The sequence below is a fragment of the Amblyomma mixtum genome, chromosome 9 (genome assembly GCF_055824585.1).
Source record: "Amblyomma mixtum isolate Tamu chromosome 9, ASM5582458v1, whole genome shotgun sequence".
In the NCBI taxonomy this organism is placed as follows: Eukaryota; Metazoa; Arthropoda; class Arachnida; order Ixodida; family Ixodidae; genus Amblyomma; species Amblyomma mixtum.
The window spans coordinates 106,233,762-106,260,866 of record NC_143020.1 but is presented as its reverse complement, the minus strand read 5'-3'; the positions used below and the strand labels follow the sequence as shown (position 1 = coordinate 106,260,866).

General features: G+C 46.9%; 1 protein-coding gene across 1 annotated transcript; it reads right to left on the bottom strand.

Annotated features, from left to right (window-relative positions):
• Positions 1-1,387: 1,387 nt before the first annotated feature.
• On the bottom strand, positions 1,388-25,883 carry LOC149330551 (uncharacterized). Its single transcript, XM_089559442.1, has 12 exons — positions 25,741-25,883; positions 19,859-19,984; positions 18,793-18,891; positions 15,671-15,790; positions 14,362-14,457; positions 12,778-12,873; positions 12,642-12,689; positions 9,438-9,527; positions 8,183-8,278; positions 6,097-6,171; positions 4,898-4,993; positions 1,388-2,022 (listed from the first exon to the last, which is right to left on the bottom strand). Exons 1-12 carry the CDS (start codon positions 25,742-25,744, stop codon positions 1,388-1,390), a joined length of 1,581 nt encoding a protein of 526 aa, XP_089415568.1. The 5' UTR covers positions 25,745-25,883.
• Between the last annotated feature and the right edge of the window lie 1,222 nt (positions 25,884-27,105).

The window sequence follows — 27,105 nt, the reverse complement described above, 5'->3', positions numbered from 1 at the left end:
TATTTATTAATTGCACGTAGCAGGGCTAGAAAAGACGAAAAGGAAACACTCAGTATGTTCAGTAAAGCGAAATACGTAAATAATGGAAGTCAAAAAATTTCTATTGGAGCAAATGAAAAATTCCCGCTGCACCCACCTCCTTTTCAATGAGGGGGAGGGAGGATGTCTGTGTTCGTGTATACAAAGGAAATAAATTGCCGAACCAAAAAATTAATTTGCCATATTATAGTGGAGGTCGAAAGATATGTAACCTCTGCTGTGCTGAGCTGAAAAAATGCAAAAAAAAAATGAACTACTTTTTTATACCACTTCTCCGCCCCATGACAAGTGTCTTACTCCATTATGTAAAAAGGATCAACGGAGCCCACAAACCCTCTCAGCATTACTATAAAGATGCTAGGAAGTACTCAAAACAGGTACCAACGAAACAGTTATCGCACAAATGAAGGGGGCTTGCCGCTAGAAAACCAAGTAGGACCTACCTTCGTCCCTGCTTAAAAACATCCTTGAGTGCATTGAAGTCTGACCACGTCCTTTCGTCTGAAGTAGTCCTCTTAAAGTTTTAAGCTGTGTACAACCCGTGAAGGTGGTTTCACGAGATATCCTTCCCGATGTGAATAATGTTTGGTTTATTGGGGCTTAACGTCCCAAAGCGACTCAGGCTATGAGGGACGCCGTAGTGGAGAGCTCCGGAAATTTCGACCACCTGAGGTTAACACATCGCGCAGTGCACGGGCCTCTAGAATTTCGCCTCCATCGAAATTCGGCCGCCGCGGCTAGAATCGAACCCGCGTCTTTCGGGCGATGTGAATAATGTTACTTCTTGCCCGTTTAGATAGTAATACCAGAATTGATCTACCTCAAGTTACATTCCAGGGGCATCTCCTGTTCAGTGATAAACAAGACATGCTTGGCGCAAGTTTAAAAGGACAGTTATGCCGCACAGCCCGCCGCGGTGGCTCAGTGGTTACGGCGCTCGGCTGCTGACCCGAAAGACGCGGGTTCGATCCCGGCTGCGGCGGCTGAATTTCGATGAAGGCGAAATTCTAGAGGCCCGTGTGCTGTGCGATGTCAGTGCACGTTAAAGAACCCCAGGTGGTCGAAATTTCCGGAGCCCTTTCCTACGGCGTCCCTCATAGCCTGAGCCGCTTTGGGACGTTAAACCTCAACTAAAGGCAAACCAGTTATGCTGCATAGGAAGCCTTTGCAGGCACCAGGCCCGCTAACACTACAAAATGATGTTAACCAAAAGGTTATGACCTAGCTGAGTAGAGTTCCTCTCAAAACCAAACAAATCAAAGTTAAAACAGATAATCGGCTCCCCTGCTTATACAAAGACAACCTTCCTTTATTGCCTTGCTGCACTGGGAACACCGTAGGATCTTCTCTACCTGTGAGTCTGCGATATTGATTTTCGTCGATGAACAGATGGAGATGCATTCCTGTCAATTGTCCGCACAGCAGAACTCTGATCGCGGTGCGAGCCATCCAAAACCTGGGCTGTCCTGGTCAAGTTCACGGCTCTTTTCCTGACGGGATGTTCTTCCGGCAACAACTCCCTCAGAAGACTGTACTCGCCATCGTCTTCAGCTGCATAGTCCAGCGCAGAGGGCGTGCCTGTCGAGGAGGCTCCACCGTTATGGCCCACCCTTGGCTCCGAATGCGATATCGTCTCGACGCTTTCTTTTGGCAGCGTTTGATAGGATGTGGGTGGTCTTCTCTTTTTTGTGGCATCGTCTCCGGTTGAATTGCCTTTAGGGTTAGCCAGTGTTGAATTACTGCGGTTTCCCGTGTCTCGCGACTCATTTCTGGCATGCCTTGTTTCACCACTTTCAGACGGCTTCCTCGATGGTTGGGTACCAGTGTTCTGTCGGTTACCTTCGGAATAGACTTTTTCAGAAGGCCACTTTATGTCCCCGATAGAAGCATTCCACATCCACTTGTCTCGCGCTTGATTTAGATACAAGCTGTGAGCATCCGGAACAACGTAAGTGTCCCCAACCACGGGTATTCCAGAGTCCTCTGTAAATACAGGAAATACCTATATGAGTCGTTCTGTTATTTTGTCAGCCTACGACGCGAGTTGGCGTACACTCCTTAAAAAAGTTGGTGAAAAGGTAGCAAGTGCAGCAGTTACTAACTCTGACGTCGTTTTACTACCTTTTATCAGCTATTTACTACCCTGTTCAAGGTATAGCTAGTAAAAGTAGCCCTTGCTACGTTTTTACTAACTATGGTCTATAGTCCCTACCTAGTTAGTAACCGTTTCCTTTAACCCTAAAATAAAGTCAAAGAATATAAACTGACACACATTGTCGCGCTAATAAATTGGTTTTGTAATTAAACATTTGTACAGGGGCATATGGTTAAGTAGACTCAGCTGTTTCTACAATCTCAACTTCATGATTAACGCTGGTATCTTATCTCAACCGGTAAGAGCCACTAGCCCGTAAATGAGAGTCTGATTTACGGAGTATATGACTGAGAAGACTGAGAAAGATTTACCTGTGCACGCGCAGTGCGCGAGTGTGACTCTTTCTGATTTGCGCTTTTCCTGCATCCTGAACATTTGTGTGCGCACGGTAAGGTTGCTGATGCAATCACCTCGATAATTTCTACATGTAATGCGCGATAAGCTTAAGCCTAAGTGTGTGATTTACGGCCAGCACGCTCTGATAGCTCTGTCTAGATTCCGGAATTAGTCAAATTGACTGTGAAGCTTTTTTTTATTTTTCGAGTACGCATAAATTTGACAAGCCACGCCAGCACAGCGTACGATAAATCTAGCAACATATGCGAGTTTCTATTCATTTTCTTAGTAAATACTACTAGCTTCCCGTTACTAACTGCAGGTAGCAGTCGTCACTACCTTCCCGTTACTAACTCCAGTTACTAACAGGGTAGTAACTTAAGTGACAATCAGTTACTACCCCAAAAGTTAGTAAGTACAACTACCTTTTTTCTAAGAATGCGTACACTGAGGTGACGACCGAGTGACTATTTGGATGTGCATGCTTCACTCACACAGACGTACAGCCCCCGTCAAAAGTATACAACCCTAAGCTGTTAAGCGGGGCGCCATAGCACATCTAGCTGTCCAAAAGCTTACGCGAAGCCAATCTTCTTTCCAGAGATTACGGTCGCTGAGGGTGCATAACGAAGCATATAGCAGACCTCACAAGCAAACTCCTTGGGCTGTATGCTTTTGACGTTGGATGTACGTAAAAAACTTTGAGGTCACTGCGGCGACCCGCATTGGAGGAATGCGAAAGCAAAACGTCCGCATACTATATCGACGTCCGTGGCTGTTCTGACGTCCATGTACTATATCGACATCCAAGGCTGTTTTGACGTCTAAGTGTATTTTTCGCGTTTCTCCGCGTTTAATTAACAAAACCAATTATACCTCATCCAAAAAATTTTCCCACGGCAACATTTTATTACACACTATCTATCACGATCACACTTTCACACATTTATCTTCAAAGAAGAACGTCTTTATCGCGCGGACAAATTTGCGGACACTTTTGCTGACGCGACAGAGCCATATAATGTTCTCGCATTAATAAGCGCGTTTAATGGAATGCCTTGCAGAAGTATCTGCTGATGGCACTGCACAAGAAGCCATCTGTTGAATTGAATTTCTTAGATGGAAGCTGGGTGCAAATGAAGCTAAGAATAAGCATTAAACAGAGTAATCGTCTCCTACCGCGGGAATGTTAAGAAAGCTTAGGCAATAAAATGGAAATACAATAAAATATCTGTAATAATCTTGTAGCCCACAGCTACCGTCAAGACTGGGTCAGGGCAGAGTGTAGACAAAGCGATGGCGCTGTTATCGGGGGCGGTTGCTGATAGCGAGGCAGCACTAGGTGAGGAGGCATGGTTCACGCCAACCGCGAAACTTCCTTATCAGCAAAAGCACGAAGGAAACAGGTTACGATAAAAACTAAAGCACAGCATTACGAGTAGAAGGTTGGTTTGGTTTGGTTTATGGGGTTTAACGTCCCAAAGCGACTGAGGCTATGAGAGACGCCGTAGTGGAGGGCTCCGGAAATTGGGACCACCTGGGGTTCTTTAACGTGCACTGACATCGCACAGTACACGGGCCTCTAGAATTTCTCCTCCAAAGAAATTCCAGCCGCCGCGGCCGGGATCGAACCCGCGTCTTTCGGGTCAGCAGCCGAGCACCATAACCACTGAGCCACCGCGGCGGCACGAGCAGGAGGAGTAAGTTATGTGGAAAAGTAAGTTGCGGCCACTTTCTCACACTGGGTTGACTCCTCAGCCTTGCAGTGAGGGATACGATGGACGGGATGAAAATGATGCAGCTGTATACTGCTACCGTTACAAAAGCGCGAAATGAGGCAGTAGCACAGACGGGGGTTATAAAGAAGGGAAAGCCGAGCAGATTCTTCCTACACTCGAAACAGAAGGGAGTAAAATGAGAGTAAGCTGTCCTTAACGCACTCCTTTGTTAAAGGTGTGTGCACTATAGTACACCTTACTCCATTTTACTACCATATTGGCGTAATTGTGTTTAGAGTATAGGTGCCAAGGCGGCTACCAAGTGAATGTTAGACTAAGTAAATGCTTCTTATGCGCTTGCGCATATATTTGAAGCAAAATATGCGTTTAAAACTCTGCTTATCACTATACATAGATCAACTTAAACCAGATTAGTTGTACACTCCAGCTGAACGTACACAAGTAACCCATTTTGTTTTTGTTCAAAGGCTTCGTTCGCATTTGATTCCAGCCAGGCTGCACGTGATATTGCGACCTTGTAAACCAAAACGTGTTGGACTGAAGATAAAAATTGTTTTTATTGTTAGGTGACTTATCAAATGTATGAATTTAACTAGGAAGCAGGTATTTCTGGCAAGCAACCTTTTACCTGGAATTAAGATGTGGCTGTCGACGAAACCCAACGGAAAGCTTCCCGGGTCCTCTTTAGCGTGCAGTGTAGTTTCCTCTACTGACCTGAGAGTTCCTGCACCAATCGACCCCCGTTTCACACTCTTGATTGGCAGGAGGAGGTACAAAGTATAGCATGTGGCGAAATGTCTCGTAAACACCTCTATTAATAATTATTGTAGAGAGAGGGCAGGCAGATGGTTTCATGATACACACAAAGAGAACAAGGGAGGAGAAGCCTCACGGTGCTTGCCGACGTTTCGACAAGAGGACTGTTCTTCGTCGGGGCAAAGCGTTCATCATTGGCGGGGTTTAAATATGGTCTTCACTTCGAGGATGAAGGCCCGTTGAGGGAGAGGAGGGTGGGAAGTAGAAGGGTGTTATGATGGGTAGCGTGAATCTTATCAACGCATGATGGCTGCTAAAAAGGATTAACTGCCCCACCCTAACGCTCATCTACTTCACGCCGTCTTCCCCCTCACCGGACCTTCCTCCTGCGAGTGAAGGCCCTATATAAACACCGCCAATGATGAACGCTTTGCCCGGACGAAGAACAGTTCTCTTGCCGAAACGTCGGCAAGCACCCTGGGGCCTTCCGCTCGCGTGTTCACTTCGTGTGCATTGATAATTAGATACCGTGGAACAGGGCTACAACAAGGGTCCAAGTGTTCGATGTTCAGAGAACACAAAAGAAAGCACTTTGCCAAGCACTTCCATCAAGATAACAATGGTGCCCAACTTTGCAAAAAAAATAAAGAATAATGCGCAAATGAGCAACGTTTATTTAAAAATTCGCTCCTGATGTGAGGATAAGAAGGGTGCATGCATTGATGGCAAACGCGTAATGCAAAGCGCAATAATTTCCACCTTATCCAAATTTCAATACTTTCTGTGCAACAGTTGTTTCTTAAGTATCTTGGCGATTTGATTAAATGATTCATTTTGAAAGAATAACGCATTAAATGAACGTGCAAAGGGTGTGGATTCTACAGGAAGTTTTAAGTCGCTTTAGCCAGGGTTCAAAAATATGCCTGTGCTATGCACAAGGACACCACAGGCATGTCTCGGGCAACATTGCGGTGCAGATCAGACTATTTTAGTGTGCTGTTTCATTACTTAATTGTCCATAATTATCAAGTTATTAATCGTAGAAAGGTCTAACCCGGAGGAGTCCTGTACCTTCTGAGGTTGTTGAAGTCATCACCTTGCTGGACGAGGTTTCTGTCGGTGTCCGAGACACTACAGGAATACTTTCTAGAAAGGGGTAAAAAGCAGGCAATATCAAAGTAAGATACCTTATCGTCTGTTATTTATTCATATATTCGTATATTTGTTTGCTTGTTTGTTCAGCCATAGCGTTTTGTGTGGCATTACAGTGACAGATTGGTTGAGCTGGCAGAGTGGGTGAGGGAACAAACGCGGGTTAACGACATCCCAGTCGAAATCAAGAGGAAGAAAAGGGCTTGGGCAGGGCATGTGACGCGAAGGCAGGATAACCGCTGGTCCTTAAGGGTAACGGAGTGGATTCCAAGAGAAGGCAAGCGTATAGCAGGGAGCGGTAGAAAGTTAGGTGGGCGGATGAGATTAAGAAGTTTTCGGGGATACGGTGGCCGCGACTGTCAAAGGACAGGGTTAATTGGAGAGACATGGGAGAGACATTTGCCCTATAGTGGGTGTAGGCAAGCTGGTGATGATGATGACAGTGGAGCGAACGAGTAAACAATTTTTCATAGCCCCAAAGTCAATGAGGAATAGCTCATCTTAATAGTTTGATAGAAAAGGAGTGGCTCCGACTAAGTAAACTGTAAAATTCAGTTACAGCTCATCCCTTTAAATTTGGCGAAAACAGGATGCAGCACTGCACTACCGCAAAAAGTCGTTTGTTCGCTCTGTACTTAGGCTCTGCATTATTTATTTATCGCCAGGAGCACGCGATTTTGTCTATCGCTCTGTTCTCTCTCTGTTCTCTCTGTTCTCAACACGCGGCCAGAGCGTTCCGAAATAATTACGTTCACACGCGTCCATTTCTATAAATTTTCAGACTAACGGCATTTTATGCCTCGTATCTTGAAAGTTTGTCGTGCCCGACAAATTTAACGTGGCCAATAGCGAAGGGAATTCAGGCTTCGATGCCCGGCGTGTGCACTTACTGCTATCGTCGCCGAAGTGTTTTTTTATTTGAGGTTACAAAACCGATCAATTAAATTTCAATTCCTGGTCAATATTTCCTCTGCCATCCACGTCTGTCTCGTTGCTCTCGCGTGAGTTACGTTAAACCATATTACCCTTGGACACTGCACCAAGCTATTCACACAATAAACTTTTAACGCGACATAGTTACAGCGGACATTAGCAGGAACAGCCGTGCGCGACGTCACACTACTTCAGAATTGGTCGACAAGGCCCTGACGTCACACGTTCAACTATGGACTGAAAATGAAGAAAACTCGAGGCTAATTGTGGCTACGAGGTCGTACCATGACTTAAATGTCGTTGTGGCAGTAAGGATTCAAAGTTAATTAAGTCACTGAAAAGAAAATTGGGATAATTAGTTGGAAATATATAACCACTGATTCTTGTATTGCCAGTCAGACCCGTTACCCCAAGGTCACTGAGGCATGTTCGTTGGACTAATTAGTGCTAATTAGTGACTGCAATAAAAGAGGTACTAATTAAAGTAACAAATAACCGTTAACACCATCGCGTTATACCCTCAACGCGGAGCTTAGGTGTCCTCCTAAATTCTGTGTTGCAAAGATCCATGGCTGGACGACTATCGTCTTCCTGAAACGAGAGTGGCTAGCGTTCCAATTCGCCTTTTTCTATCCTGGGGGGGGGGGGGGGGGGGGGGGGGGGGCGTAGGAAAGTTATGCGACCAGTTGGTGGCTTCACTTCGTATAATACGAACATGTCCTGGAAACTGGCGGGCACGAAAGCTGATAATGACCGCGCAGTGAGAAAAGCATCTTTAAAATCAAATCGACATTCTGAGGCGCTTTGAACTGACGGCAAGCGGTGTTGACTTTATTAAGCCAAGCTACTGGTCGCTGATTGTTAAACTAAGCTCTTAATGAGACACTAACGACAACACAGTGCAACAAAGAATATCCACTCCGATCCTCATCGTGCTTGGCTCTATAACCCTGTTTCCATAACTTAGAAGGAGGTGGTTGTAGGCCAGTTGGTAGGACATCGGGAGGAGCAAACTCGCGAAGCAGGACGGGACAGGGGCAGGCGGCGTGTCACGACTTCTTCGCTCTCTTACCACACGCACACCCAGAGATAAAGCAGCCCTCGAAGTCCTTGGGCGATCCTTTCTTGCACCGTTGACCAGCTGGACAACGAGGAGGACAGTCCAGCTCTGAACGCACACACAAAACAATTACGTGTTAACCACAGAACGAGAGCTTGTAGTATAAGCACAACACTATGACCTATTCAACAACGTCGCGCCCATGCTGCAATGGGCTGGAAAGAATATTTCTGGCGCGAGTTCTTCCTATCGCAAAAGTTCTCGTGCTGCAGTAGTGAACGCAGCAATTTTCAAGGTAACTTTCATTTCTGGTTCTTCATCCTTTACAAAAAAAAGTTTTAGACAGTCTATAGACAAATCCTAGAGAAGAGTCTATAGGCAATACGGATGTCATAAACAGTCTATAGACGATCTATAAATTTATGGCCATGCACTTTTAGTAGACTTTGGTCTATAGACAGTCTATAGACTATGAATAGACAAAAAGCAGTATCTGTAGGAAGTCAATAAAGTCAATAAGAAGTCTATAGACTGTCTATAGACCATTTTTATAAGGGATTGCTACTTCACATAATAAAATACGGACACTGTTTGGCAACGGAGACTCCGGAAGGCACAGTCAGCGACGTTGACTATATATAGTCGGATACAACTCAAAAACGCAGCGGCTTTTCCCCGTCAAATGACCCCCCCCCCCCCTTCCAGCCAATGGCGTCGGCAGATTCTCATTGTCCTGCTAGCTTGACAATGCAGGGAGTGGCAGATGAAAAGGAATAATCCCCTCTGTGCATTGTCGGGCCGCTCCCTGCATTGTCAAGCTAGCAGGGTCATGTGAATCGGCCGACGCCATTGGCTGGAACTGGGGCCCTTTGACGGGGAAATGCCGCTGCTTTCTTGAGTTGTATCCGACCATGTGATCATAGCAGAGGAGCATGTGAAAGACGCAGTATTCGTAGGTTGTAGTACGTCTGGAGCAAAACTCGGTAGGGAATCAATTAGTAACGGTTGTACGGCTAATGAAGACGAGTTTATCTGAATGTTAAAGAAAAGTTTTGCGGTCACAAAGGCCTTCAAAGACCAGGGAACGGTGGCATGCCTTCATACACAAAGTTACCTAAGAAGAATATGAATAAGAGGTGCGAGAACCCTGAGGGAAAGTACAAGGCCTGAACTGTACAAGGAGGAAGGCCATTGTTTTGTATTAAAACAAGCCGTAAGCTACACGAGGGGCTAAATGCTATTGGTTTCTTGGCCGATGGCAGCTTACCGCATGTGCAGCCGCGCAGAAAGCAGCCACGCCCATCTTTGGTCGAGTTCTCCACACATCGCTTTCCCAGAGGACATGGCGACAAGCATACTGCGTACAGGAAACAACGGCGACTTCGATGGAAAGGGATCAATAGACGGGCCATATTTGTGATCATGCAAACTTCTAGATACAACCGGTTCCGGTTCAGTGGAGTGGAAAGTTTCATGAAATTCCTTTGCGCCGGCCATCGACAAAATGGAAATGATTTTTTTATCTTTAAAACAAAACTTTTATGACTGTAATTGTTATCAGCTTCATAGGCATGTTGTCTTGATCCCAAACATAGAGTAACGAAAGCAGCTTACAAATTATCGAACAGACGCCAAGCTCTTAAGAACAAATAGCAAACTATAATTTTCGACCTATAAATTCCGCAAGTGTAGTAAACATTGTTGCAAATTGTAATAGAAGCAAAACGCAAGATAATAATAGCGATGATAGCGTAAGCAAGTAGTACATGTTGTCGTAGTGACGCATTCAGAGAATTTACAAGAAGGCACCAAACGTCGCTTGAACTAGCACGTCCTTGAACTACCCCATGTAGACATGCTAAAATGATGCAGAATCGTTAATACCGCGCAGATGGGAATCTCAGCACTGTTAGGGAAGAAATAAGTTGATAACTGCGTTGTCTGAAACTTTTGTGAAGACCTACTAACTGAGGCGTGTTTACTAACAGCAACCTACTAGTAATATATAGCGTTAAAAATTTGTGTAATGAGGAAAAGGATTATCATAATGAATATGACTAGGAGAACTCTTTTCAATTTCTGGTGGGCAGATATCTTTGCGCATAGGTTTTACTGAAAAAGCACTGAAGGATTATAGAGGCCGCCTACTCAGCATTCAGGGTACTGCAGCTAGTAAATCTTTATAGTGAGCCAATTACGATTCGTGCCAACATTCGATGGTATTATCCGCTGCTCAAGAAGGCTTCTTGAAGTTAGTTCCGTTTTATTACTCCTGAACGCAATATGTCGTCAATTATTTCAATATTTTAAGTTCACCGTTTGTTTAGACGTATGCTAAAATTATAAATTGCAGCCTTGCAATAGTCAGCGCACAAATATTACAGAACGAAAGAAACACACAATGGAAACCGTTTTGTCGCCGAACTAAATTTAGGCCGACGATGAAGTTTATCGTAGTCTTGCAGTTACGTGCAGAAGCCGAAAGCGGCATGAAAGTTGGCATATAAAAAATTGATGTAAAAATAGCGCACAAGGAACACAAGGGACGGATAGGAAACGACGCAGACAAGCGCTAACTCGCAACTGAGGTTTATTGCTGACACGCCCAATATAAGGTGGTCACTTTAAAAACATAAAAACAACCACACGCAGTCTCTCCTCGAAAGACCAAGTCAGAGGGGAAAAAATGGAATTGAAGCATCAGGCGCCACTCATCGCTGCGGAAGGATCAGTTAAAAAGCCGTTATCAAAAAGGGAAGTCAATGCAACGCTGAGGCTAAGAAATCGATTTCACAGTCTGCCAAGTTAACAGAGGGCTCACTGATACAAATATTCTTACATTTCCTAATACGATATGCCTCCATTATCTCGCGTACGCTCTGATCACGATGTCTGAAAAGTATGACGGTACTAGAAAAAATCGGTTTGCAAATTTTCCCCTTCTGCTCTTCTTTTTTGCTACATTCCCGGCAATGCACAGGAAGGTTCCCATAATGATCTTTTAGGGAATTACGGTGTTCACCCAGCCTAGCGTTGAGGCATCGCCCCGTTTGCCTTACATAGACAGCTCCGCAAGACAACCGTAGTTTGTACACTACACCCAAGCTGCAGGGTACAAACGGGGCGCGGTGCCTAACGGTGCACCCACGCCTCTTTCGCTTATCGCCAACGCCTTCTTGCCTGTTCCGTATCTGAGAGCATAAACTTCAATTGATGCTTCAATTCCATTTTTTTTCCCTCTGACTTGGTCTTTCGAGGAGGGACTGCATGTGGTTGTTTTTGTTTTTATGTTTTTAAAGTAACTACCTTATATTGCGCGAGTCAGCAATAAACCTCAGTTGCGAGTTAGCGCATGTCTGCGTCGTTTCCTTTCCGTCCCTTGTGTTCCTTGTGCGCTATTTTTACATCATGAACGTTATCCAACTTGCCAAAGCTTTGCTTAATATAAAAAATTGGCAGTGGTTTAGCTCTGGTTAAACTGGAGGATTGCGAAAGCAACGAGGAGAGAGAGAGAGGCGATGGAGAGCGCGCGGCAGCGGCGGCGGCCCCGGCACGCTGGCTATGCGCCGCTACTGCGCATGCGCAACTGGCGAGCGCGGCGGCGGCACCTCTAATTCCCGTGCCACACGGGCAGATTTAATGCCATTAAGTGCTCACTGCCTTAAGTTTTAATGGCATTCGTGCGGTGCCACACGCGTAAATTTAATGGCATTAGCCTTACTGCCATTCGCGACCTACTGAGTTCGCCACAACTCATTCGCCCGTGCAATGTGTAGTCTCGTTCCCATTCCACACGCAGAAAAGCACGCAGCTTTGTTAGTAACAACTTTCTAACCAGTAGGAAAAGGTTAATTCTTAACTTTCAGTCAGATGAGGCATCCATACCGCATTTTCGATGTGTAGAGCGCCATTTTAACCAGCCTTATTGACAGATACTCTCGACTTATGTGCTGACATGCGAGTTTATGGCTACTTTTTCGACTTGTAAAGCAGGAACAGCCGTACTTTCTAAAAAATCGTTTTTGCATTACATTTGAACAACATTTCCCATATATTGTTCTCATTTGGAATGTTTATATTCAGTTGAAACTTCTGACTACCTTGCAAGTGTTATCGTCATCGTCACTTTCGATAATGGCATTAAATGTGTACGTGTAGCACCAAGTCCGAAAATAATGGCATTAACAAACTTAAGGCCTTAAGCATTTACTGCCATTTTTTGTGCGCGTGTGGCACGGGTATGAGTCACCCGCGCAGCGACGGAGCGAGGCGCCAGCTGTGCGCCGTGTGACGTCATTGCTCCTCGCGCATGCGCAGTATGGCCTTTTGTCAGCTCCGCGAAATGGTTCGGCGACTCGCAGAGATAAGTCAAAAGTGATGAACTATTTGCTAAGTCTAAAGGTTATGGGAAGCTGAAATGCTAAGTGGCTCTAAGCAGTACATGCAGAGGATGGATGCAGAAATGACTTACAAGGTTTCTTCTTCACGGTGTTTGGCCTAAACGTCTTCAGTATTTGTTCTGGAATGTAATAGATTAGCATTTCTCGTGTTACTTAAAGTCTTCAATAATTTCGACGGACAAGAAAAAAAAAACGGAATCGTTTTACCGCAGATACAGCCAGTAAGGTAGCAGCCGTGGAGATCTCGTGGAGAGTGGGGGTCGCAGTCTGAGCCGTCTGGACATCTTGGTACGCAGTCCGGTTCTGGACGTTTATAGTGCAAGAAAGGGTAACGAATACTAACAATCAAATTAATATTTCATGCCCTAAGTATCAACTTTTCCCTCATTTCTTTCGCCTTTAGAGGATGCTCCCATTATTAGCCCTGTGTACTTCCTGGAACCTTGTATGAAAACAAAAAGGCTCTTAAATTGAGATAACGCTATTAAGCAGCTCAATGTGATTGGCTCCCAACTTCGGGTGCTAACGGCGCAATAGGGACTCCACAGTGCTTGAGGCTTCTGCAGCGAGTTGCGCTGTTGCCTTTGCAACATTCCCCTTATAATTTCGTCGACGTTGCTTAAATTTAGTCGCTACCAAAATCTCAAGACTGAAAACTTTCCTTCACTGAGAGCAATTCTTCTTTGTTTGCGCTGGAAGCAAAAGAATTTCAGGGCGTCTTAGAGTTTACTGGAGGGCAGTGGAAATGTGTGTATTGTGGAACGAGAAGGCACTAATTAAAGGATGACAGCCAGAAAAAAGTGTACGGCCGCTGCAAAAGCTAGCTACCAACCATCAAAACCTAAGGCTGAATACATAAAGGAGAAAATAGTAGATATAGAACAAAATCGCAAACAAAAAACTTTGAAATCGCTGCGGCGACCCGCATTGTAGCAATGCCAAAGCAAAACGTCCACACACTATGTCGAAGGCAATGGCTGTTCTGAAGTCTATGTTCTATATCGACTTCCATGGATGTTTTGACGTCTAAGTGTATTTTTTTGCGTTTAATGAGTTAATTATTTACCCCTCATCAACCAAATTTTTCCCACAGAAACATTTTATCACGCGCTATCTGTCACAATCGTACTTTCACACACTTATCTTCAGAGAACAACGTAATCGTGCGGACATTTGCTGACACGTTTTGCAGACACTTTCTGCTGACGCGACAGAGCCTAATAAAAACTGCGAGGACACTGGCAACTAAAGCGTTGAGAGGCGAAGGCCGAGGACACTATGCCGTGACGACTTCCGATGGATGTGACGTTACACCGTCCCGTGACTATATCGATACCCAAATTATACATCTTTCAGGGATTTTAAGTGTTAATTACGCTTAATTACACACTTTTCCGTCTAATTTGACATAAATCCGACGTTTTTCCGACCATTCTGTCACAATTTTCCCTATGCCGTGACGACTTCCGGTGGATGTGACGTCACACCGTTCCCGTGGCTATATCGACGTTCGAGCTATTTCGACGGAGTTTCGACATTTTTGCCTATAATTAATTAACTAACTAATATACAGTCACCAAACTCGGCTTCTAGGCTCATTTTTTCCTCCTCTATCTGACGCAACCATTGGTATTCTTCTACCTTTCTTAGTTCCCAAGTTAAACGTGTGTTACACGCTTTGTTAACGGACGGTCGATAGTATGAGCCATTAAAGGCTTTCGCCTTAATATTTAGGAGGATAGGCCTCATCGTTGTTTGTCATCGGAACACTTTAAAACTACTCCCCCTTACCGCATGTACATCCAGGCTGGAAGCAACCCTTGGCGTCGAGCGGCGATTTCGGCTTGCAGCGCTTTCCCACCGGACACGGAGATAGGCAGTCAGGAACTGCGAGAAGTTGGTGGGAAATTAATGCAGAGCGGCTTTACAAAGGAAGACATGGCTTACATTTGAACTACCACGCGTTGCACATGCATGTATTACCTGTGGAGCCGGAACGAATAGGCAGCCTGCGATGAAGTTTGCCCTGTCGATCCCCAGGCAGCACAAGGGGATCGACCCAATATTGGAAATGTATTGGCTAAGGCCAGTCTTACAAAGGACCATAGTAAAAAAATCCATTTGCAATATTGGGCCCAGCGTCCTAGTACACAGCCTAGCGAGAGGAGGAAGCAATTTCTAAGAGAACACGTAGAGCTTATCCACGCCACTTGCGTCCGCTAATAGCAATAATGACTCATATACCTTAGCATGACAAGGTACCAGAATAAAGTACAAATTATATAAAAGCCACTTTAATTTACCAGGCAAGGTGGCGGTCGCCACCACCTCGATTCAAAAGGGAATGCCAGTTAGGTCTATCCGCCCCACCGCGGTGGCTCAGTGGTTATCGCGCTCGGCTGCTGACCCGAAAGACACGGGTTCGATCCCGGCCGCGGCGGCTGAATTTCGACGGAGTGCATGTTAGTGCACGTTAAAGAGCCCCAGGTGGTCGAAATTTCCGAAGCCCTTCACTACGGCGTCCCTCATAGCCTGAGTTGCTTTGGGACGTTGAACCCCAATAAACCAAACCAAACCAAGTCAGGTCTACCCTATCTATCTATCCTAAAATGAATCCCAGCATATCACCATTTGAACTGATATCGGCGTTACCGTTTGGAAAAAAGTACAGGCGACCCCACGAGTTTGTGCCTTACTTGTGATTCCAAAGTTGCTGCGCATGACGGCTTCACGCAGGCAAACTGTGCGACGTGTGAAGTGGGCGACATTTCGCGTCCTGGTACCCAGGAGCACTAGCTGTGCTGGTATTTCGAAGGCGGTTTCCGCCCCGTCGAAACTGTATTGCCTCGAAGAGGACGAACCGATAGTGGACGACGAAGATTTCACGTGGCAAGGCCTAACTAGAGTCGTTCGCTTTTACGCAATGTTTTTGCCTGTCCGAAGCTCTGCTCTAGATAAGAACGACACGACACCTTTGAAATGTTCGGACACTGACGTCTTATTCAAGTTAGGTAGCATTCCTGTATGTGTCTTTTCAATGACTAAATACTTCCATCCTGCGTACTCTGCATTTTCAGTGGAGCCGTGGCCTTAGGCTTACCACACACGCAGCCGTGAAGGGGGCAACCGTGGGCATCTACGGCAGCGTAGGAGTGGCACTTTTCGCCCGGAGGGCAGGAGTTGGTACAGTTCTTGAACGACGTTGTGGCGCTGATGGAAGCTGCAGGAAAAAAAAAAAGGGCAGGACAGAGAGCGCAACCAACTGTGGAGAAAGAAAAGATACAATGCTTTCTAATCTACAAAGAGAACTGGTTAAGTTCCGCCTTAAGAGCATGACACGATAGTGCTAATGGGTTAACAGCCACATATGCAAAATTGGTCATCCTCCAACAAGGGGAAGCTTTGGGCCAGCTTGTCTGACATGTTGGAGAGGAGGAATAACCGCGAACTTGGACGAGATTTAAGAACGAGAAGAAGACAGGACGAGTGGTAACTAGCAACTGAAGTTTATTGGGGGAAAAGACATGTTGCAGCAAAGGTTGCATCTGCGCATAGCGTACGTAACACCGTTACATTGCCAGAACTAAGATAAGGAAACGTGGAACACGCGAGATGGATAAGGAAACAAATCGAAACAAACACAAAAAACGAAGGAGATACCTGTCAGAGGTTTAACAGAAACCGGGTCTCCTTATCTAAAAGCGCCACAGAAGGCTCACTAACACACATATCGAGCCCAAGTTTGCGCATCTGTGCCGCTTCTAAAATCTCCCTTTCAAGCCTCGACCTGCCCCTTCCGATGATAGTGGCTTTGTTCAACTATGGGTAGCAGCCATCGCATTCCCTGCAGTCTCTCGGCAGATTGGCGCCATTATCGGGTTTCAAGGACCGGTAGTGCTGTCGCAGCCTATCGTTGACAGATTGACCCGTCTGGCCCACGTATACTCTGCCGCATCGCAGCGGGAACTGGTATACCACATCAGTGGCACAGTTAACATATCGGTGTTCATGCTTGGTCGTGCACACGACACTTCGCCTACTTTCTGCCACGCGCCTGCAGAGTTGAGATAGCTTGCAAGGAGCTGAAAAAACAATTTGAATGCCTTGCCTACCCGCCACCCTCTTGAGGTTATGGGCCATCTTGTGCACATAGGGCACAAATTCAAGCTGGCCTTTGTTCAGAGGGATCGCCTCCTCTTGGCCACGCACCTTGTTCCGCAGATTCCACATCAGAGATTCCGGGAATGCGACGGCTGCTACCCACAGTTGAACAAAGCCACTATCATCAGAAGGGGCAGGTCGAGACTTGAAAGGGAGATTTTAGAAGCGGCACACATGCGCAAACTTGGGCTCGATATATGTGTGAGTGAGCCTTCCGTGGCGCTTTTAGATAAAAAAGACCCGGTTTCTGTTAAACCTCTAACAGGCATCTCCTTCGTTTTTTGTGTTTGTTTCGATTTGTTTCTTTAGCCATCTCGCGTGGTCCATGTGTCCTTATCTTAGTTCCGGCAATGTAACGGTATTACGTACAGTCGCGAGTAAAAAAGATTAGCGCACGTGGCGGAACACCGGAGCGCCGGAATGGCAACGCGTGGCGCTGCGGGTGGCGAAGAGGCTGATAACGAGAGTGCCGGGCCATTCCCATTCTACAATATTAGGGAGTTTCAGCGAATTGTCACGGACCAGCAAAATTGCTGGCTAAAAGCAGCGCTATCATCTATTGTTCCCGCGAGTTCCTTTTGACAAGCCATCGCGGACATAAAAAAACAGTAATAAAAGAAGACATCTGTGCTCATGATAACCGAGCCAAAATAAATGTCGCATGCGAAGTCACGTAGGGTCGACACTTCGTCGCTCGGGCGGTGCACGCTTGATAAAGCTTACTTCGTGCCGTCCCCCCTAGGCTGCGAACCGCAGCGCCGCGTGGTGAGATATCCCAAATTTGGTCGCCAGTGATCTGTGCTAATATTTTTTGCTCGCGACTGTACGCTATGCGCAGATGCAACCTTTGCTGCAGTACGTCTTTTTTCCCAATAAACTTCAGTTGGTAGTTACCACTCGTCCTGTCTTCTTCTCGTTCTTAAGTCTCGTACAAGTTCGCGGTTATTCTTCCCCTCCAATCGGTCACCGTCGGCTTCACATTCATAGATCCATAGGAGTCCTCGTACCCCTCCTGGCGCAGTGGTGCGGCGGTTAAGCGATGCGCCACTGCCCTGCGGTGGCAAGTGCTGCCACCGGTGGGGCTTTTGAGACCACAGTTGCACGTCTCGAGCAACCTCTTGCGACCAGTCATTAACTGCCACTTGCCACAGTGGACATGAATTATTCATCGGTTGCTGAGAAGAGCAACTTTGATCTCACAAGCTCCGCCGGTGGGAGCACCTGCTATCGCAGGGCAGTGGCGCATCGCTTAACCGCTGCACCACTGCGCCAGGAGGGGTAAGGGGACTCCCAGGGGTCTATGAATATGAACTAGAGAATGACCAATTCTGCGTGTATGGGTATTAACCCATTAACGCTATCGGATCATACCTTTAAGGCAGAGCTGAAGTGTCCCCTCAAAAATTTTTCTTTACTTACGAGCGCAAAATTTTTGACGTGTAATGTCCTCATTACAATGCTAGTATAGCATGTCATCATGGTTTTGAAAACGCAGTCCTGCGCTACAGCCCCATGAGTATGACCCATCTATCGCGTCATGTTAACTCCAGGCCTGTTTACATGAACTCGGTAGAGACGAGTCGAGTTTCCTTGTGGGGTAAAAAGCCAGTTGTCGGGTTCATGTAAACACTGTCGGGTCGAGTAAAATAAACGGCAGAGCGAGTCGAGTTAACTCGCTTGACCCGGCTTTCCAAAAGCATCGAGTCGAAGAGTCGGGTTAGCGGGAGGGGAGAGGGTAAATGCGAACCTGTTTTTCGCTTGCGCCGTCGCGCCTGCAAGACAGCGGTGCCGTGTCGCAATCTTGGAGGCTGCCACTGCCCTTTCCCGCTGCGCTGCTCGACACTTCGTGTCGCTTCAGTTGAACCGGTCTTGACTCGCTAAAATCCAATTCATGCAAACGCGCAGTCGCCGATGTGGGCTGACCTTGCTCAACTCGATCCCCTGACTCGACTCGACACCGTCCGGTTCATGTAAACGAGCCTTACAGCCGCATTACAACTGTTCCACGCATGCAAAACACCCTGACTACCATGCACGCACTGAATATCAGCTGGCGCTTACCACATTCGCAGTTGGGCTTGAAGCAACCCCGTGCGTCGACTTCGGATTCCAGAACGCATTCCTGGTGATGGGGACACCGCTTGGGGCAGTGCTCTGGGACTGTTGAAATGAGAAGGTTACTAGATTACTGGGATCATGAGCGCTCTGGATGGCAATTTTTCTAATGCGTGTGAAGAAAGTCAACTACCATTGAAACCACGGAAAGCATAGAGGAATAATTTGTTTTAACTTGTGGGGTGGATCAATTAGAAAGTAGCAGTCTAAAAAGTATTGGTCAGAGAGATAAATGATTAGAAAGTAGAGAAAAGAATTTGGGGGGCACCAAAGCTCCGTCTTTGAGAGTATGGCTTAATGCGTTTTGTCAGAAGACCACGGTAAAAACAGTGCTTTCCCTACATAATGCCATGACTGCCATTTATATTTTGTTGGTATTTTTACTTGTTTTGAAGCGAGAGCTTCACTACCGGACCTCGGGCTTTCTTCGCGGCGCTTGCGGCTGTTATCTTCAAGCAACTTAAAGGTCAAACCACAGTAGAGACATGGTGTGTTGCTATGGAGCTACACCAAGGTGGCCCATAAGGTCATAGGTCAAGGTCATTCGTCAAGGTCAAGTCAAGGTCAACCAAAAAAATTGCTCATGGTTTATCTTTAGTTAAACCTGGTGTGTAAGGGAAAGGTTCATTCCCCTGGCTACGCAAAGAGTGCTGCTTCTGGTTGAAGCAATGACGAGACTCATAGTTTGGCTTGCACGTGAAAGAACCCCAGATGGTCGAAATTTCCGGAGCCCTTCACTGCGGCTTCCCTCATAGCCTGAGTCGCTTTGGGACGTGAAACCCTAATAAACCAAACCAATCATAGTTTCGCTTAGGGGAACGAAGCTTTCGCTTACACACCAGGTTTAACTAAAGATAAACCATCAGCAATTTTCTTCCGTAACTTTCCTACCTGTGTTATTGAGAAGCTTTCTTTAGGATCGGTGCTTTTGACAAGCTGCCGAAAACAACGGCTCCTCGCTAAACAGCGTTCTTTCCTCTAATGCTGCGTGTTTGTGCATTGGGGTGCTCACAGCAGGGGCAGCCGGCCTCGAAGCAGCCTCTGTCGTCCCGGTCGGAGCTCGGGTGGCAAACGAAGCTTGGCTGAAGGCAGGGGTTCGCGCACATTATGGCTTGCTGCTCGGTCGATACCCCAGGACCTGCACGAACAGATGCAATGCATGCACTCTCCATCATGAGGCTTACGGAACGTGACTCCAGCATGGCTAAGCGGGGAATTTCATAGAGTTGCGGTGGGCACTTTCCAAGCAGCACATGTAATTGGCCCAATTATGGAGCGATAGCTTCACTCTGCTGGGTAAAGCCGGGTATCGCCGTGTGTGCAACATCACGAGCATGACTGGCAGGTAGCACCAAGAGGGCAAGCCAGGAGGCAGGTTCGGCACCTAGGTCACGTGACTTTGCAGCGCCATCACAACCTGCCCCATCGGATAGTGAGCAAACTGCCCACCGTTGTAGGTGACCATTAAATTAATGATTGGTCGCTCGGGAAGTGCAACATGGGCCACATAAAGCACACCGCTATGAAGCGCCTGCCATCCCAGGCCAATGGCGCATCGCTTAACCGCTGCACCACTGCGTTAGGAAGAGTATGAGGACTCCCAGGGATCTGTGAATGTATAAAATAGAGAATGACCTACTGCATACATGGGAATTGTCCGTTAGCCGTCGCCGTAATCCTCTAACCTTCTCTTACGTAATATCTCAAGTTCCCGTACAACTAGTTCAGTCATACAAGTATCTAGGCATAACTATTTCTAGCGACCTACGTTGAAGTCTGCATGTTACTAACAAAACATCTTCAGCAAACAAGACGTTAGGTTTCCTAAAGCGCCATTTTCACAGTGCTCCCCAACATGTCAAGTTATTAGCTTACAAATCATTCATCAGGTCCAAACTAGAATTTGCGTCGCCCATCTGGAATCCTCATCAAGCATATCTCATCAACGCCCTCGAATCTGTTCAGAATCGCGCTGCTCGTTTCATTTATTTATCGCCGCACTCTTATGACATCAGCGTTTCCTCCTTAAAAACAGCATCCGGTTTATCACCCTTATCGCTCCGCCATCGCATTGCCAGCATATCTATTTCACAAATTCTTTCACAGCCCTACGCACGTCGCATCTTATATTCTTCCCCAGCACGCATATCTCATCGCACCAGCCATCACCTACAAGTTGGCTGTCCACGTTCACGGACCGTCGCTTTTTTCTAATTCCTTCTTTCCTCGTGCAGCCGCAGACTGGAACGGCCTTCCAAACAACGTTGCCATCATCACTTGCCCAAGTCTTTTCTCTGATAATGTAAAAACTTTCCTGTTATTGTGAATTTGTGCTTTTAATTCTTGCCACCCCTTATGTAACACCACTTTTAAGGGGCCTTTAAGGTAGTAAAATGAAATGAAAAGCTACCGCGTCATGCCCTTAAGGCGGAACTCAAGTGTCCCCTCTTTTTGCAAATGGATGCTTTCCATTGCCAACACGTTTCCAATATTGGGCCGATTGCCTGTACTGCTTATGAAGGTCCTTAGTGGTGAAGGCATTTGACCAAAAGGCCTTTTTTCACAAAGGCCTTCTACTAAAGGAGTTTGCGCGTAAGGCGTTTGCCATGAAGGCCTCCGCCTTAAAGGTGTTACCATAAATCTTTGCCCTAAAGGCGTTTACTCTAGAGGAATTTACCTTGAATGCCTTCATCCAGGTGAAGGCCTGCCAGGTATAAACACATGACAGGTTGGCCACAGCTCGGTTGGTAGGCGGGCCGCCTGCCACAAAGCAGGCTTCAGGGAAGTACAGTCACGGACAGAGTAATATGCAACACGCTTCAGCGTTCAAACTCTTCTGTCGCGTTGCGTAAGGGAAATAGAAATGTTTGTTGTCTTGATGTGCAAGGTCAAAAGTAAATATTACTTGCATATCCGTCAAACATACATTGTTTTCCGTACGCGTGAGAAGACTTTGACCGCCGGAGCGTGGTCCATTTACTTGTTTCCGCGACTGTACTGTCCGGCCGGAATGAAACGCGAACGGTGCCTGCCAACGAAATGAAATATTTTGCCTGTACGCTTTCAGCCGTTGTGCACAACTAGGCTGATTCATGTTTAAGGATAAAGAGGGTTTATGGGGGTTTAACGTCCCAAAGCGACTCAGGCTGTGAGGGACGCCGTAGTGAAAGGCTCCGGACAATTTCGGCCACCTGGGGTTCTTTAACGTGCACTGGCATCGCACAGTACACGTACCGCTTGAATTTCACCTCCATCGAAATTCGACCGCCGCGGCCGGGATCGAACCCGCGTCTTTTCGGTCAGCAGCCGAGCGCCGTAACCGCTGAGCCACCGCGGCGGCCTAAGGATAACTACTGAAGTATTCATAAGCCATTTGCAAAGGAATATCCCACTGCAAAGTGATGCACGGCATATGCGTGTTCGTGTATTATTCCGGCCTGACTGTACTTACGTACGTGCGCATGCCCAAAATCGGAAATCCGCCTAGCAGGGCTACCACACTAAAAAAACTAACATTTTTCTCTGAAACATCTGAGTCGCATCTGAGGCACATTGCTTGATGTTTATGAAGCACTGTGAAATCGGTACAACGACAATTTGGATTCATATAACTATTCTTAGTGGCATGCAAAGAAGACAATCAGATAGAGTAGCCTTTTTATTTTGGGACACATTGCGCTCAGTAAACATTCGATAGTTGGCGTACTAGACAAAATGCTTGTGCAGACCATTTCAATTCGGACTTGTTCTCCAATACTTCCTTCACTGGCACAGGCAACGTGTGTGGTCTGGTGAAGACTCGGTTGTCGCTTTACTGCTTCTATGAGAGAAGCCACACCCCAAGATTTATCCGAGAGAATAAGGTCATTAGGAGTAACGCTTTGTTGGACATTAGAGAAAACTGGTATAAATTACTCTTGGAATCCGTGCCTCCGCCCCGGCATGGGAAAGGATCAGAACTCTACCTCAGCCTGCTTCCGCTCGCTCCTACTCGTCCAGTTAACAGCACTCATTGCCACTCTTACTTGTATCACGTGTCCTATGCTATGATTTGAAAACAGCGGGAAAAAAAACACTGCGGAAAGGAGGAAAGAACAGACCTTATCCCTTGCCTGCTCATTATCACCCGGAATGTCGCGATTGGATAAGGTTTGATTATTCCTTGTCGTCTCACGAATAAATTTGTTTCTACGCCGAGTGCTTAGTTTCTCTGCACATGACAAGTGCGCCGCTTTCTTCATTGCGAACACTCTAAACAGAAACGAGTTTAAAGGAAGTAAGCTGTCCTCCAGCGCACTCCATACAAAGGAGTGCACTTGCTCCCTCTCTACTCCTCATCATCATCAGCCTGACTACACCCACTGCAGGGCAAAGGCCTCTCCCATGTCTCTCCAATTAACCCTGTCCTTTGCCAGCTGTGGCCGCCGTGTCACCGCAAACGTCGCCATCTCATCTGCCCACCTAACTTTCTGCCGACCCCTGCTACGCTTGCCTTCTCTCGGCATCCACTCCGTTACCCTTAAGGGCCAGCGGTTATCTTGCCTTCGCATTACGTGTCCTGCCCAAGCCCACTTCTTCCTCTTGATTTCGACTAGGATGTCATTAACCCGCGTTTGTTCCCTCACCCACTCCGCCCGCTTCCAATCTCTTAACGTTACACCTATCATTTTTCTTTCCATAGCTCGCTGCGTTGTCCTTAACTTAAGCTTAACCCTCTTAGTTAACCTCCACGTTTCTGCCCCATAGGTGAGTACCGGTTAGACACAGCTGCTGTATAATTTTCTCTGGAGGCATATCGGTAAACTGCCGTTCATGATCTGAGAGAACCTGCCATATGCGCTCCATCCCATTCTTATTCTTCTAGAGAGAGAGAGAGAGAAAACTTTTATTTAAAAAGAGGAAGGTTGCTCGAGCAACTTGGGTGGCACCCCTAGTCCAAGGCGCCACTGGCTTTAGCTGACTGACGGACTTGCTGAACCAACTTAAGTTGCTGATCCGGGGTCTCGCTGGTCAGGGCCACCTCCCACTGCTCATATGTCGGGTTGGATACAGTTAAGTGTTTTGGTTTCGTTGTACATTCCCACGATATGTGGTAGAGCGTAGGGCAAGCTCCACACCAAGGGCATGTATTCTGATATTGAGTGGGGCTAATCTTGTGTAGGATGAACAAGTTAGGGAAAGTGTTGGTCTGAATTTTCCTCCAGTCTATGGCTGCGGAGGAGTCTAGTTTTATGTGAGGGGGTGGGTATTTTCTGCGCTCGAGCCGAATATGTTCTAATCTGTCACCATAGGTGCTAGGCATGGGCGTGGGGTAGGGATGAGGATCCGCCCGGTGGGTTAAATCTCGGGCTAGATCGTTGGCTACCTCATTTCCAGCTAGTCCTTCGTGACCAGGTGTCCATGTTAGTCTGTGTGTTAGGCTGAGATTGCCAAGCAGCTGTGTTGCTCTTGAGGGAAGCCTGCCATTAAGAAAGTCTCGGCAGGCTTGTTGGGAGTCTGTTATAACGTGGGAGGACTCTCCTCTTTGGTCTTTATGTTTGATGGCGATAGCTATTGCCAGAGCCTCTGCAGAGGAGGGGTTTTCTGCATATATAGAAGCTTGGAGAGCCGGTTTTAGTTGGTGGTCAATCGCAGCGACTGAGAACTTTCCCGGCGTGGGGTAGGCCCCAATGTCTACGTAAACGGCTTTACGGTCGCTTTCTAGGTGTTTCTGAAGTGCCTTTGCTCGCGCTTGTCGTCTGCCTTGCTGATGAGCATGATGCATGTGACGTGGGATTGGACTAACGGTGATCTTTTCTCGGGTTTGGAGTGGAAGAGAGGTTTTACTGCCTCTTGTCTCCAGCCCCGGCCATGTCCCTAATTTATTCAGGATCGTCCTTCCCGCATTGGTTTTTAGAAGGCGTTCTTTTTGGCTTTCCAAGAGGGCTTCTTGGAGCTCGGTAAAAGTGTTGTGCAGACCAAGCTCTAGGAGTCGTTCTGTAGAAGTGGCTATTGGAAGATTGAGGGCGGTTTTGTAAGCCCCTCTTATGATTGTATCGATAGCTCTGGTTTCCACAGTGCCCAGTTTTTGGTAAGGGAGGCCGTATGTTATCCTGCTCAGAACTAGGGCCTGGACGAGTCTAAGGGTGTCCTCTTCTCTCATACCCTTGCGGTGCCAGGTAATGCGGCGGATCATTCTTGAGATTTGATTAACTGTTGTTTTGATGGTTCTGATCATATGGTCGGATCTGAGGTTACTTTGAAGCCAGAACCCCAGTATCCGGATCTTGTCCACTTCATTAATCTTGCGTCCACCCAGGAAAAGCTCAACTTCTCCTGGGGATGTGTAAGGGAGTTTGTGGAGTCTAATGACCTCAGACTTTTCCGGGGCACACTCCAGACCACTTTCCGCAGCAAATTCTTCAACCCTGTGTATGGCTTCTTGTAGGGCTTCTTCTTTTTGGGCTAAGGAGCCGTGTGTGGCCCATAGAGTTATATCATCGGCATAGACCGTGTAGCCTATGTCGGGCTGCGTTTGAAGCTTTCTTGCTAGCTTTAGCATGGCAATATTGAAGAGGAGTTATTTCCCTCTCATGATCCGGATCAGCGGTCACTACCTGCCCTAAGTAGAAATATTCTCTTACCACTTCCAGCACCTCGCTACCAGTTGCGAACTGCTGTTCCCTTGCTAGGCTGTTAAACATTACTTATCTCTACTCCTCTCTACTCTACTCCTAGGTACACTCTAAACACAAATACACCTACATGGGAGTAAAGATATTGTAAGCTGTCTAGCGCACGCCGCTAGAGGACAACTTTACTCCCTTTTACCCCTTTCTGCTTAGATTGAAGGCGTATTCCTATTTTGGAGTGTAGGTGCTCACTGCCCGCACGCTACATGCCGCTGCTGTGTACCCATGACTGGCGTGCCGCCGCTGTTCCGGAAGGCGAGCAGAAAGAGGACCACCACGACCACGACCGAAGCCAGGCAGACGAAGATGAAGGCCTTCTTGCCTCTCTGGGCCAGGCCAGCGCCGCCGCTGTACTGGACGCTCTCATTGACCCTGTGCGAGCACCAAAAAAGAGGGAGTTTCATACCGACGCGGCTTTCGCGGGTTAGTCGCGTTTGCCCGCCAGACGTAATCTACTTTCCGAGCAACTCTAAGCATGTGTGCACTCTAAACACGAGTTAGCCTATATGGGAGTAGAAAGGAAGCAAGCTGTTCTCTAGTGCCCTCTCTTTTAGGGGCAGCATATGCTGTCCAAACCCTGGAGTAGATTTTCATTACTCAAGGTACGGATTTCTTAAGATCGTCAGCGGAAACAAATTCCCTCTCAATTACACCCTCTGGGAATGCCCCTCAGGCTCCCTCTAAGGGAAGAAGCGTCAAGTCTTTAGACCAATGGGAGATACTTACTCCTTCAGCTCCGATCCGGAGATTCAACTGAAGAGCGTCCGGCTGGCCGAAGCCGCCGCTAGGGTCCAAAGACTACTGGCTGTCGTCTAGTTGGGAAGGCTGAAACCTTCCCTACATTTGTTGGATAAATCCAAATCTATATTCAAAACATGCGAAGCTCTATCACTTATGGAGATTTTAACCGAGGTTTAAATCTCCTTTACGTGCTAATCTGAAAACCTCTGGTGCCGCTTTTAAAGGTGCCTCCCATTCGTAACTGCATCAAGTTATTATGCTTTGCAGCGAGGATATGTATCCGTTGCTATGAGTAAGCATTCCGCATATTTGGTGTTCGAAATCAAGCCCAGGACTTGGGCGCCATACCCTGCCCTAAAGGAGCGTTAGAAGGAAGTTTACCCCCTATTTACTCCCATACAGGCCATTTCGTGTTTAGAGTGCATCCTTCGCGTCAGATTCACACGAGAATGGGGACAGCCGGGAGCGAAGGGAGGGGCAGCTCAACCCCTGCCTAGAAATATGGGGAGTGGAGATCGTTAGTACCGATCGAGCAAACGGTCTCTACCCCTCCGCCTCTCAAAGGCGTGATGTTTCTATCAAGCGATGTGTGGTCGCACTTAGGGTCGGATGAATCGCTTAAGTGAATATCGCTTTAATAACCTTTGGGGACTACTGTATATGGATGCGTGAACCATCGTTTACGCGTAGCCTGCTTATTTAGTAGATCCAAACGTTCTTAGTTTACAAAAAAAGGCCATTGAACAATGCAGTAACGTGCCGTAGAAGCGAAAACCATAAAAGAAGTATTCTTGTCCCCCTTTCTTTATGCAGAGGCCTCTCTATTCTTTAAAATCGTGAATACATT

What these genes read in the sequence shown, in the direction of transcription:
- LOC149330551 (XM_089559442.1), bottom strand. An exon ending in CGAGGCCGGCTGCCCCTGCT is followed by an intron (nt 18,892 to 19,858) that starts GTGAGCACCCCA and finishes TCATTTCAACAG; the next exon opens with TCCCAGAGCACTGCCCCAAG. An exon ending in CACCGTGAAGAAGAAACCTT is followed by an intron (nt 9,528 to 12,641) that starts GTAAGTCATTTC and finishes TCCTGTACGCAG; the next exon opens with TATGCTTGTCGCCATGTCCT.